Source organism: Pelecanus crispus, chromosome 23 (genome assembly GCF_030463565.1).
Source record: "Pelecanus crispus isolate bPelCri1 chromosome 23, bPelCri1.pri, whole genome shotgun sequence".
Classification (NCBI taxonomy): domain Eukaryota; kingdom Metazoa; phylum Chordata; class Aves; order Pelecaniformes; family Pelecanidae; genus Pelecanus; species Pelecanus crispus.
In genome coordinates, this window is record NC_134665.1 from 3,271,354 (window position 1) to 3,285,580 (window position 14,227).

General features: G+C 68.6%; 1 protein-coding gene across 1 annotated transcript in view; it reads right to left on the minus strand.

Moving 5' to 3' along the window:
* The window catches only part of ATP2A1 (ATPase sarcoplasmic/endoplasmic reticulum Ca2+ transporting 1), a 49,225-nt gene extending 39,349 nt beyond the window's left edge, over positions 1–9,876 (minus strand). Inside the window, 5 exon segments of the mRNA XM_075724704.1 lie at positions 1,779–1,917; positions 5,853–5,957; positions 6,282–6,364; positions 6,497–6,514; positions 9,759–9,876. Of these exon segments, the coding sequence (XP_075580819.1) occupies positions 1,779–1,917; positions 5,853–5,957; positions 6,282–6,364; positions 6,497–6,514; positions 9,759–9,876 (463 nt within the window).
* Between the last annotated feature and the right edge of the window lie 4,351 nt (positions 9,877–14,227).

A 14,227-nucleotide genomic window follows, 5' to 3' on the forward strand; every position in this document is an offset into this window, starting at 1 on the left:
GGGAGTTGCTGGGGGCTACTGGGGGCTACTGGGAGTTGCTGGGGGCTACTGGGGGCTACTGGGAGTTGCTGGGGGCTACTGGGGGCTACTGGGAGTTGCTGGGGGCTATTGGGGGCTACTGGGAGTTGCTGGGGGTTATTGGGGGCTACTGGGAGTTGCTGGGGGCTATTGGGGGCTACTGGGAGTTGCTGGGGGCTATAGGGGGCTACTGGGAGTTGCTGGGGGCTATTGGGGGCTACTGGGAGTTGCTGGGGGCTATTGGGGGCTACTGGGAGTTGCTGGGGGCTATTGGGGGCTACTGGGAGTTGCTGGGGGCTATTAGGGGCTACTGGGAGTTGCTGGGGGCTATTGGGGGCTACTGGGAGTTGCTGGGGGCTATTAGGGGCTACTGGGAGTTGCTGGGGGCTATTAGGGGCTACTGGGAGTTGCTGGGGGCTATTGGGGGCTACTGGGAGTTGCTGGGGGCTATTGGGGGCTACTGGGAGTTGCTGGGGGCTACTGGGGGTTGCTGGGATGCTCCAAGGGGCTGGGGGCTCCCTGGGATCCACCAGCACCCTGGGGGTCTCTGTGTCCCCCCCAGGCCCCCCCCATGTCCCCGTGTGCCCCCTCCCCGGTGTCCCCGTGTGCCCCCTCCCCCCCGTGTCCCCCCATGTCCCCGTGTCCCCCCTCCCACGTCCCCCCACGTCCCCCCGTGTCACCGGTGCCCCCCTCGCTGTCCACCTTGGCGACGTCCCCTGCCCTCTGTCCCCCCCATGTCCCCCCCATGTCCCCGTGTCCCCCCATGTCCCCCCCATGTCCCCGTGTCCCCCCATGTCCCCTGTGTCCCCACGTCCCCCCGTGTCCCCCCCATCCCCCCGTGTCCCCCTCACCGGCCAGCTTGGCGATGTCGTCTGCCCTGTATTCCCCGTGTCCCCCCCATGTCCCCATGTCCCCGTGTCCCCCCATGTCCCCGTGTCCCCCTGTGTCCCCCCCATGTCTCCCTGTGTCCCCCCATGTCCCCATGTCCCCCCCGTGTCCCCCCGTGCCCCCTCACCGGCCACCTCGGCAATGTCCTTTGCCCTGTGTTCCCCATGTCCCTGTGTCCCCCCATGTCCCCCCCATGTCCCCGTGTCCCCCCCATGTCCCACACGTACCCCCCGTGTCCCCCCATGTCCCCGTGTCCCCCCAATGTCCCTCTGTCCCCCCTCCCATGTCCCCCCCATGTCCCCCTGTGTCCCCCCCCATGTCCCCGTGTCCCCCCAATGTCCCTCTTTCCCCCCTCCCATGTCCCCCCCATGTCCCCCCATGTCCCCCTGTGTCCCCCCAATGTCCCTCTGTCCCCCCCATGTCCCCCCCATGTCCCCCTGTGTCCCCCCCATGTCCCCCCCATGTCCCCGTGTCCCCCCCATGTCCCCCCATGTCCCCCCCATGTCCCCCCATGTCCCCGTGTCCCCCCCATGTCCCTCTGTCCCCCCTCCCATGTCCCCCCCATGTCCCCCCATGTCCCCCCCCATGTCCCCCCATGTCCCTGTGTCCCCCCCATGTGCCTCTGTCCCCCCTCCCACATCCCCCCGTGCCCCCCCCATGTCCCCCCCATGTCCCCCCATGTCCCCCCATGTCCCTGTGTCCCCCCCATGTGCCTCTGTCCCCCCTCCCACATCCCCCCGTGCCCCCCCCATGTCCCCCCCATGTCCCCCCATGTCCCTCCCATGTCCCCCCCATGTCCCCATGTCCCCCCATGTCCCCGTGTCCCCCCTCCCACGCCCCCCCGTGCCCCCCCCGTGGCGGTGCCCCCTCACCGGCCACCTCGGCGATGTCCCCGGGGACGAGGTCGCGCGCCTTGATGCGCTGCACGGCCTTGCGGTCGGCGCGGTACACCTTGCCCATCTCCGGCTCGTACTCCTTCAGCGCCTCGATGGCGTTCTCCGCGTTCCGCTCCTGCCGCCGGCACAGCGGGCACGGCGGGGGGACATTGGGGACGGGGGGGACAGCGGGGGGACATTGGGGACGGGGGGGACATTGGGGGGCAGCGGGGGGGACATTGGGGACAGCACGGACAGCGGGGGGACATTGGGGACGGGGGGGACATTGGGGACAGCATGGACAGCGGGGGGACATTGGGGGGACGTTGGGGACAGCGGGGGGCAGCGGGGGGACGTTGGGGGGCAGCGGGGGGACGTTGGGGACATTGGGGGGGCAGCGGGGGGACGTTGGGGGGACATTGGGGACAGTGGGGGGACATTGGGGACAGCGGGGGGGACATTGGGGGGCAGCGGGGGGACAGCGGGGGGACATTGGGGACAGCGGGGACATTGGGGGGCAGCGGGGGGACATTGGGGGGACATTGGGGGGACAGTGGGGACAGTGGGGGAACAGCGGGGGGACAGCGGGGGGGACGTTGGGGGGACATTGGGGGGCAGCGGGGGGACGTTGGGGGGACATTGGGGGGACATTGGGGGGCAGCGGGGGGACGTTGGGGGGACATTGGGGACAGCGGGGACATTGGGGGGCAGCGGGGGGGACGTTGGGGGGACATTGGGGACAGCGGGGGACATTAGGGGGGCAGCGGGGGGATGTTGGGGGGCAGCAGGGACAGTGGGGGGGACAGCGGGGACATTGGGGACGGGGGGGGGACATTGGGGACAGCAGGCACAGCGGGGACGGGGGGGACATTGGGGGGGCAGCGGGGGGACATTGGGGACAGCAGGGACAGCAGGGGGACAGCGGGGGGACGGGGGGGACATTGGGGGGCAGCAGGGACAGTGAGGGGACAGCAGGGGGATGTTGGGGGGCAGCAGGGACAGTGGGGGGACGTTGGGGGGACATTGGGGGGCAGCAGGGGGCAGCGGGGGGACGTTGAGGACATTGGGGGCAGTGGGGGGACAGTGGGGGGACATTGGGGACGGGGGGACATTGGGGGGACATTGGGGACAGCGGGGGGACATTGGGGACGGGGGGACATGGGGGGACATTGGGGGGACATTGGGGGGACGTTGGGGACAGCGGGGGGACATTGGGGGGCAGCAGGGGGACATTGGGGACGGGGGGACATTGGGGGGCAGCAGGGGGACATTGGGGGGACGTTGGGGACAGCGGGGGGGACATTGGGGACGGGGGGGACAGCAGGGACAGTGGGGGGACAGTGGGGGGACAGCGGGGGGACAGCGGGGACAGCAGGGGGACAGCGAGGGGACAGCACGGACAGCGGGGGGACATTGGGGACAGCAGGGACATTGGGGGGCAGCGGGGGGACAGCAGGGGGACATCGGGGACAGTGGGGACAGCAAGGGGACAGCAGGGACAGGGGGGACAGCGGGGACAGCGGGGGGCCAGCGGGGGGACATTGGGGACAGGGGGGACAGGGGGGGACAGCGGGGGGGACAGTGGGGACAGGGGGGGACATTGGGGACGGGGGGACAGCAGGGGAACATTGGGGGGACATTGGGGACAGCGGGGACACATTGGGGGGACATTGGGGACAGCAAAGGGACATTGGGGGACAGCGTAGGGACATCAGGGAGAGACCGCAGGGACGTTGGGGGACACCATGGGGGCATCAGGGGACATCGGGGGCATCAGGGGACGGCAAGGGACATCATGGGGACATCGGGGACAACACGGGGACATTGGGGACAGCAAAGGGACGTCAGGGAGAGACCGCAGGGACGTTGGGGGACATCAGGGACGTTGGGGGGCACCATGGGGACATCAAGGGACATCATGGGGACATCGGGGGGACAGCAGGGGACATTGGGGACAGCAGGGGACATTGGGGACAGCGTGGGGACATCCCCGTCCCCGTGTCCCCATCCCCGTCCTCAACCTGTCTCCATGTCCCCACCTTGTCCCCCATCCCTGTCCCCGTGTCCCCACAAGTCCCACGTGTCCCCATGTCCCCGTCCCCACGTCCTCAGCCCTGCCCCCATCCCCGTCCCCACGTGTGCCCATGTCCCCAACTTGTCCCCACCCCCACGTCCCCAAGCCCGGTCCCCATGTCCCCATCCCCATCCTCACGTCCTCAGCCCCAGCCCTGTCCCCACGTCCCCACATGTCCCCAACCTGTCCCCAGCCCCGTCCCTAGCGTCCCCAACTTGTCCCATCCCTGCCCCCATGTCCCCAACTTGTCCCCAACTTGTCCCAAACCCTGTCCCCATGGCCCCATCCCTGTCCCCATGGCCCCATCCCTGTCCCTGCATCCCGAGCCTGTCCCCAATCCCTGTCCCCCGTGTCCCGTGTCCCCACGTGTCCCCATGTCCCCATCCCTGTCCCCATCCCTGTCCCCATGTCCTCATCCCTGTCCCCATGGCCCCATCCCTGTCCCCATCCCTGTCCCCATGTCCTCATCCCTGTCCCCATCCCTGTCCCCATGGCCCCAACCCTGTCCCTGCATCCCGAGCCTGTCCCCAATCCCTGTCCCCGTGTCCCCATCCCTGTCCCATGGCCCCATCCCTGTCCCCATCCTGTCCCCATCCCTGTCCCCGTGTCCCCCACATGTCCCCGTGTCCCCATCCCTGTCCCCATCCCCTGCCCCCCATGTCCCCAACTTGTCCCAAACCCTGTCCCCATGGCCCCATGTCCCCAACTTGTCCCCATCCCTGTCCCCATGGCCCCATCCCTGTCCCTGCATCCTGAGCCTGTCCCCAATCCCTGTCCCCGTGTCCCCATGTCCCGTGTCCCCATCCCTGTCCCCATCCCTGTCCCCATGGCCCCATCCCTGTCCCCATCCTGTCCCCATCCCTGTCCCCGTGTCCCCACGTGTCCCCATGTCCCGTGTCCCTGTGTCCCCATCCCTGTCCCCATGTCCCCATCCTGTCCCCATGTCCTCATCCCTGTCCCCATGGCCCCATCCCTGTCCCCATGGCCCCAACCCTGTCCCTGCATCCCGAGCCTGTCCCCAATCCCTGTCCCCATGGCCCCATCCCTGTCCCCATCCTGTCCCCATCCCTGTCCCCGTGTCCCCACGTGTCCCCGTGTCCCCATCCCTGTCCCCATCCCTGCCCCCATGTCCCCAACTTGTCCCCAACTTGTCCCAAACCCTGTCCCCATGGCCCCATGTCCCCAACTTGTCCCCATCCCTGTCCCCATGTCCCCATCCCTGTCCCTGCATCCTGAGCCTGTCCCCATCCCTGTCCCCGTGTCCCCGTGTCCCCCACGTGTCCCCATGGCCCCATCCCTGTCCCCATGGCCCCATCCCTGTCCCTGCATCCCGAGCCTGTCCCCAATCCCTGTCCCCGTGTCCCCATCCCTGTCCCCATCCTGTCCCCATGTCCCCATCCCTGTCCCCATGTCCCCATCCCTGTCCCATCCCTGTCCCTGCATCCCGAGCCTGTCCCCAATCCCTGTCCCCGTGTCCCCATGTCCCCATCCCTGTCCCCATCCCTGTCCCCATGGCCCCAACCCTGTCCCTGCATCCTGAGCCTGTCCCCAATCCCTGTCCCCGTGTCCCCATCCCTGTCCCCATGGCCCCATCCCTGTCCTCATCCCTGTCCCCATGGCCCCATCCCTGTCCTCATCCCTGTCCCCATGGCCCCATCCCTGTCCCCATCCTGTCCCCATCCCTGTCCCCGTGTCCCCACGTGTCCCCATGTGTCCCCATGTCCCCATCCCTGTCCCTGCATCCCGAGCCTGTCCCCAATCCCTGTCCCCGTGTCCCCACGTGTCCCCACGTGTCCCCATGTCCCGTGTCCCCATCCCTGTCCCCATGTCCCCATCCCTGTCCCATCCCTGTCCCTGCATCCCGAGCCTGTCCCCAATCCCTGTCCCCGTGTCCCCGTGTCCCCGTGTCCCCGTGTCCCCATCCCCGTCCCCACGCCCCCACCAGCCCCGTCCCATGTCCCCACGTGTCCCCGCGTGTCCCCACGCCCCCCCCTCACCTGCCAGACGCCCACCACGGCGTTGGCCACGAGGATGAGGAGGATGACGAAGGGCTCCACGAAGGCGGTGATGGTCTCCTCCCCCTCCTCAAACCACGCCAGCACCTTGGGGACACGGGGACGGTGACAAAGCCGCGGGGGGGGGGGGGGGACACACGGGGACACCCAACACTCGGCCGCCGTCGGTCCCGACGTCCCCGTGTGTCCCCCCCCGTCCCCCCCCCCCGAACCGGCGCAGCTGCGGACACCTGAGCCGACACCGGATCCCCCCCGGCGAGGTCACCCCCAAGGACACCGAAAATGCCACCTCCCCCCGCCCTGCCCCCACCCTCAGGGGACCCGAGTGAGCGGGAACGTCCCCAAAACGTCCCCAAAACGTCCCCAAAACGTCCCCAAAACGTCCCCAAAACGTCCCCCGGCGGCACTCACGAAGGAGATGCAGGCGGCCAGCAGCAGGATCCGCACCAGCAAGTCCTCGAACTGCTCCACCACCAGCTCCCAGATCGTCTTCCCTGGGGACAAATTGGGGACAAATTGGGGACAAATTGGGGACAAGGGGGACGGCGCGGGGTCAAAGGGCGCGGGAGGGGGTGGGGGCGCCCCCGAAATGTGCCCCCCCCCCCCCCCCCAAGGCAGACACTCACCCTCCTCGGCCGGGAGCTCTGCGGGGACAGAGGGGACGCGTTAGGGGGGACACGCGTGACGGCACCGTGTCACTGTGCCACCCGTGGCACCACGGCACCCGTGGCACCATGTCACCCATGTCACCCATGTCCCCCGTGGCACCCCAGCACCCGTGGCACCCCAGCACCCATCTCACCCGTGGCACCACAGCACCCGTGGCACCATGTCACCCATGTCACCCATGTCCCCTGTGGCACCGCAGCACCCGTGGCACCGCAGCACCCGTGGCACCATGTCACCCATGTCACCCATGTCCCCCGTGGCACCCCAGCACCCATCTCACCCGTGGCACCACAGCACCCGTGTCACCATGTCACCCGTGTCACCCATGTCCCCCGTGTCACCACAGCACCCGTGTCACCTCTGTCCCCCATGTCACCCATGTCCCCCGTGTCACCGCAGCACCCGTGGCACCCGTGGCACCCGTGTCACCTCTGTCCCCCATGTCACCCATGTCCCCCGTGTCACCGCAGCACCCGTGGCACCCCAGCACCCATCTCACCCGTGTCACCACAGCACCCATGTCACCATGTCACCCGTGTCACCCATGTCACCATGTCACCCGTGTCACCCGTGTCACCCGTGTCACCGCAGCACCCGTGGCACCCGTGTCACCACAGCACCCATGTCACCATGTCACCCGTGTCACCCGTGTCACCACAGCACCCATGTCACCATGTCACCCGTGTCACCCATGTCCCCCGTGTCACCGCAGCACCCGTGGCACCACGTCACCCATGTCACCCATGTCCCCCGTGTCACCGCAGCACCCGTGGCACCACAGCACCCATCTCACCCGTGTCACCACAGCACCCATGTCACCATGTCACCCGTGTCACCCATGTCCCCCGTGTCACCGCAGCACCCGTGGCACCCGTGGCACCCGTGTCACCATGTCACCCGTGTCACCACAGCACCCATGTCACCTCTGTCCCCCATGTCACCCATGTCCCCTGTGTCACCGCAGCACCCGTGGCACCCCAGCACCTGTGTCACCCGTGTCACCGCAGCACCCATGTCACCATGTCACCCGTGTCACCCGTGTCACCACAGCACCCGTGTCACCCGTGTCACCACGGCACCCACGTCACCACAGCACCCATGTCACCCGTGTCACCATGTCACCTGTGTCACTATGGCACCCATGTCACCTGTGTCCCCCATGTCACCCATGTCCCCCGTGTCACCCCAGCACCCGTGTCACCCGTGTCACTGTGGCACCCATGTCACCCATGTCCCCCATGTCACCACAGCACCCATGTCACCGTGTCACCCGTGTCACCACAGCACCCGTGTCACCTGTGTCCCCCATGTCACCCATGTCCCCCATGTCACCACAGCACCCGTGTCACCCATGTCACCTGTGTCACTATGTCACCCGCGTCACCTGTGTCACCATGGCACCTGTGTCACCCGTGTCACCTGTGTCCCCCATGTCCCCAATGTCCCCCGTGTCACCGCGGCACCCGTGTCGCCACAGCACCCGTGTCACCCGTGTCACTGTGGCACCCATGTCACCATGGCATCCGTGTCACCCATGTCACCCGTGTCACCACGGCACCCGTGTCCCCTGTGTCCCCCGTGTCACCCCCCCGTGTCACCCCCCGTCACCCCCAAACCCGGCCTCGTGTCCCCGTGGCTGTGTCACCCCATGTCCTGGGGTCCCCAATGTCCCCCCGTGCCCCCGCATCCCCCCACGTCCCCCCATGTCACCCCATGTCACCCCACATCCCGTGCCCCCCACATTGCTCCCCATCCCCCCGCGCCCCCCATCCCCATATCCCCAACATCCCCGTGCCCCCCACATCCCCCTGCGCCCCCCACATCCCCACATCCCCGTGCCCCCCACATCGCCCCACGTCCCCCCATGCCCCCCACATCCCCAATATCCCTGTGCCCCCCACATCCCCCAATGCCCCCCACATCCCCGTGCCCCCCACATTGCCCCACATCCCCCAATGCCCCCCACATCCCCGTGCCCCCCACATTGCCCCACATCCCCAATGCCCCCCACATCCCTCCACGTCCCCCCGTGCCCCCCACATCCCCAACATCCCCGTGCCCCCCAGATCCCCCCACATCCCGCTGTGCCCCCCACATCCCCGTGCCCCCCCCGTGCCCCTGTGCCCCCCACGTCCCCAACATCCCTGTGCCCCCCACATCCCCCCACGTCCCCCAACGCCCCCCACATCCCTGTGCCCCCCACATCCGTACGTCCCCCCCCATATCCCCAATGTACCTGTGCCCCCCATCCCCCCGTGCCCCCCACATCCCCCCGTCCCCCCGTGCCCCCCACATCCCCACATCCCCAACATCCCTGTGCCCCCCACGTCCCCCAATGCCCCCCATACCCCCCGTGCCCCCCACATCCCCCTGTGGCCCCCACACCCCCACATCCCCAACATCCCTGTGCCCCCCACGTCCCCCAATGCCCCCCACATCCCCCTGTGGCCCCCACATCCCCCCCATCCCCCCGTGCCCCCCACATCCCCACGTCCCCAACATCCCTGTGCCCCCCACGTCCCCCAATGCCCCCCATCCCCCCCACACCCCCGTGCCCCCCACATCCCCCCCATCCCCCGTGCCCCCCACATCCCCCCATCCCCCGTGCCCCCCACATCCCCCCGTCCCCCCCACATCCCCAACATCCCTGTGCCCCCCACGTCCCCCAATGCCCCCCATCCCCCCCACACCCCCCGTGCCCCCCACATCCCCCATCCCCCGTGCCCCCCACATCCCCCCGTCCCCCCCACATCCCCAACATCCCTGTGCCCCCCACGTCCCCCAATGCCCCCCATCCCCCCCACATCCCCCAATGCCCCCCACATCCCCCTGTGGCCCCCACATCCCCCCCGTCCCCCCGTGCCCCCACATCCCCACGTCCCCAACATCCCTGTGCCCCCCACATCCCCCAATGCCCCCCAATGCCCCCCACACCCCCCGTGCCCCCCACACCCCCCATCCCCCCCACATCCCCTAATGCCCCCCACGTCCCCCCATGCCCCCCACATCCCCCCGTGCCCCCGTGCCCCCCACATCCCCACGTCCCCAACATCCCCGTGCCCCCCACATCCCCCAATGCCCCCCCATCCCCCCCACACCCCCTGTGCCCCCCACATCCCCCAATGCCCCCCACACCCCCCATGCCCCCCACACCCCCACGTCCCCAACATCCCTGTGCCCCCCACGTCCCCCCATGCCCCCCGCGCCCCCCCCGCTCACCGTTGTGCCCGTACTTCTCCAGGCTCCTCTTGACCTGCTCGGGGGACAGCCCCACGCCCTCGGTCACCCCGAAGTAGGCCAGGCACTCCTCCACCGTCTTGGCGTGGGCGTTCTCCATGGCGGCCCCCGCAGCGCCGCCGGGCTCGGGGGGCACGAAAGGGGGGGGGGAGGGGGCAAAAAACACCCCCCTGGGGGGGCTGGGAGGGGGGCGAAACCAAAAATCCGGGCGCCCTCGGGGGGCCGACGCGGGGGCTTATGAGGGGCCACCCCGATGCCACCCGCCCCCGGCTGACGCCGCCCCTCGGGGCCAGCGCAGCCCCGGCGTCACTCAACGCCCCCCCCGCCCCCCCCCGGTGTCCCCTGTCCGTCCGTCTGTCCCCGCCGGGTTATTTCTGGCCCTGACGGACAGGCGGGACTGGGGCGCGCGACCCCCCTGCCGCCGCCGCCGCCTTGTCCCCATCTGTCCCCCCCCCCCCAAATCGCTTCAGGGGGTCCCCGAAACCAGATCCCCCCCCCCCCCCCCGCAGCGTAAACAGGGATTCGGTGTCACCCCGCCCCACAGCTGCCCCACGGCGGCGTGGGGGGGGGTCACAGGTCGCGTCCTCGCGTTGGGGGTCAGCGCGGACACCCCCCCCTCCCCCCGCCCTCGCACCCGATTTAAGGGTGCGGAGGGGACGTGGCGCGCCCCGCCCCACGGCGTTGGGGGGGTGTGAGGCTGCCCCATGGTGTTAGGGGGGTGTGGGGCTGCCCCACGGCGTTGGGGGGCTGGGGGGTGTTGGGTTGCCGGCCGAAATCTGAGCGGCAGCTGCTGCCGCCCGGCTCCGGTTACCCCAACCTTGGCCTTTGGCGGGGGCACCCCACGGCGGGGGGGCCCCTGCCCCCAGCCTGCCCCACAGCGGGGCGGGGGGGCTGAGACACACAGACCCCCAGCCCCACGGCCTGCCCCACAGCGGGGCGGGGGGCTGAGACGCACCGACCCCCAGCCCCACGGCCTGCCCCATAGCGGGTTAGGGGGCTAGGAGCCCCACGGCCTGCCCCGCGGCGGGGCGGGGGGCTGAGACGCACCGACCCCCAGCCCCGCGGCCTGCCCCATAGCGGGTTAGGGGGCTAGGAGCCCCACGGCCTGCCCCGCGGCGGGGCGGGGGGCTGAGACGCACCGACCCCCAGCCCCGCAGCCTGCCCCATAGCGGGTTAGGGGGCTAGGAGCCCCACGGCCTGCCCCGCGGCGGGGCGGGGGGCTGAGACGCACCGACCCCCCAGCCCCGCGGCCTGCCCCATAGCGGGCTGGGAGGCTGAGACACACGGACCCCCAGCCCCACAAGAGGTTGGGGGGCCAAGACACATGGCCCCCCAGACCCATAGCTTGCCCCATAGCAAGTTGGGGGGCTGAGATGCACAGAACCCCAGCCCCACAGCTTGCCCCATAGCAGGTTGGGGGGCTGGGAGCCCCACGGCCTGCCCCATAGCCAACTAGGGGGGTGAGACACATGGACCCCCAGCCCCACAGCCTGCCCCATAGCGAGCTAGGGGCCAAGATGCACTGACCCTCAGCCCCATGGCCTGCCCCATAGCAACTTGGGGGGCTGATACACACAGACCCCCAGCCCCACGGCCTGCCCCATAGCGAGTTGGGGGGCTGATACACACAGCCCCCCCAGCCCCACGGCAGGTGGGCAGCCCAAGACGCACAGCCCCCCAGCCCCACATCCTGCCCCATAGCGATTTAGGAGGCTGGGAGCCCCACGGCCCACCCCATAGCGCCCCCCCCCCCCCAGCCCCACGGCAGCTATGGGGCAGCGCGGTGCCCGGGCCGGTTCCCACCCCCCCCCCCCCCCCCGTGCTGGAGGGGGGCGGGGGGCACCCCACGGCGGGTATAAATCCCCCCGCCAGGCCCCGGGCGGCCGGGCTGGGGACCCAGGTGTGGGGTGGGGGGTCCCGGGGGGGGGGGGAGGGGGGGTCAGGGTGGGGGGGGGGGAGGGGAGGAGGGTGCTGGGCTTTACCCTATAAGGGGCCGGCGGGTGCTGGGCCCAAAATAGCCCGGGGGGGGGGGCGGGGGGGAGCAGCTGCGCCCCCGGATTAGGAACCGAGGGCGGCCCAGCCCCCGGCAGCTGCTGCACCCCCCCCCCCCCGCCGTGGGGCTGGGACCCCTAAGTGGGGCTGGGACCCCCCGAAATGGGGCTGGGACCCCTAAAGGGGGTGTGGGGTCAGCTAATATGGGGCTGGGACCCCCCAAATGGGGGCGGGATGCCCCAAAATGGGGCTGGGACCCCCCGAAGTGGGGCTGGGACCCCTAAGTGGGGCTGGACTCCCCAAAAATGGGGCTGGGACCCCTAAAGGGGGGGTGCGACCCCCTAATATGGGGGTGGGACCCCCCAAATGGGGGCGGGACCCCCCAAAATGGGGCTTGGACCCCCTAAAAATGGGGGTGTGGACTCCCCAAAAATGGGGGGGGACCGCCCTAAAATGGGTGCAGGACCCCCCAAAATGGGCTTGAGACCCCCTAATATGGGGGTGGGAAACCCAAAATGGGGGCAGGACCCCCCAAAATGGGGCTGGGACCCCCTAAAATGGGGGCGGGACACCCTAAAATGGGGCTGGGACCCCCCAAAATGAGGCAAGATCCCCTAATATAGGGGTGGGACCCCCTAATATGGGGGTGGACCCCCCCAAAAATGGGGCTGGGGACCCCCTAAAATGGGGCAGGACCCCCTAAAATGGGGGTGGGACCCCCCAAAATGAAGCAGGATCCCCTAATATAGGGGTGGGACCCCATAATATGGGGGTGGGCTCCCCAGAAATGGGGCTGGGACCCCCTAAAACAGGTGCAGGGACCCCCCAAAATGGGGCTGAGACCCCCTAATATGGGGCTGGGAACCCCAAAATGCGGGCACGACCCCCCAAAATGGGGTTGGGATGCCCTAATATGGGGCTGGGACCCCCCAAATGGGGATGGAACTCCCTAAAATGGGGGTGGGATCCACTAAAATGGGTGCAGAACCCCCTAAAATGGGGCAGGATGCCCCAAAATGGGTCTGGGACCCCCCAGAATGGGGCAGGATCCCCCAAAATGGGGCTGGGACCCCTGAAGTGAGGGCGGGACCCCTAATATGGGGGTGGGAACCCCAAAAAATGGGGCTGGGACCCCCCTAAAATGGGTACAGGACCCCCCAAAATGGGCTTGGGACCCTCTAATATGGGGGTGGGAACCCCAAAATGGGGGCGGGATCCCCAAAAATGGGGCCGGGACCCCCTAAAATGGAGATAGGACCCCCTAAAATGGGTGCAGAACCCCCCAAAATGAGGCAGGACCCCCCAATATGGGGCTCAGACCCCCTAATATGGGGGTGGACTCCTCCAAAATGGGTCCAGAATCCCCCCCAAATTAGGGTGGGACCCCCAAAATAGGGGAGAACCCCCCCAAAATGGGGCTGGGCTCCCTAAAACGGGGCCAGGACCCCCCCAAAATGGCACTAGGAACCTCAAAAACTACCCAGGGGGGCAAAAATGGGGCCAGGGACCCCAAAAAGGGGACCTGGGATCCCCAAAACCAGGGACTGGGACCCCAAAACTAGGACTAGGATCCCCAAAACTGGGTCTGGGACCCCAAAACTGGGACCAGGACCCCCAAAATGAGACTGGGACCCCAAAACTGGGCCCAGGATCCCCAAAACTGTGGTCTGGAACCCCAAAACTGGGACCTAGATCCCAAAACTGGGACTGGGACCCCAAAACTGGGCCCAGGATCCCCAAAACTGGGACCTGGGACCCCAAAACTGGGACTGGGACCCCAAAACCGCGGTCTAGGACCCCAAAACCGGAGTGTGAGACCCCCCAAATGAGACTGGGATCCCTAAAACTGGGCCCAGGATCCCCAAAACCGCGGTCTGGGACCCCAAAACTGGGACTGAGATCCCTGAAACTGGGCCCAGGACCCCCAAAACTGGGCCCAGGATCCCCAAAACTGGGCCCAGGGACCCCAAAACTGGGGTCTGGGACCCCAAAACTGGGACTGGGACCCCAAAACCGGGGTCTGGCACCCCAAAACCAGGACCTGGGACCCCAAAACTGGGGTGTGAGACCCCAAAACTGGGGTGCGAGACCCCCAAATGAGACTGAGATCCCTGAAACTGGGCCCAGGACCCCCAAAACTGGGCCCAGGACCCCCAGAATGAGACTGGGATCCCTAAAACTGGGCCCAGGATCCCCAAAACTGGGGTCTGGGACCCCAAAACTGGGACTGAGATCCCTGAAACTGGGCCCAGGACCCCCAAAACTGGGCCCAGGATCCCCAAAACTGGGGTCTGGGACCCCAAAACTGGGACTGGGACCCCAAAACCGGGGTCTGGCACCCCAAAACCAGGACCTGGGACCCCAAAACTGGGGTGCGAGACCCCCAAATGAGACTGAGATCCCTAAAACTGGGCCCAGGACCCCCAAAACTGGGCCCAGGACCCCCAGAATGAGACTGG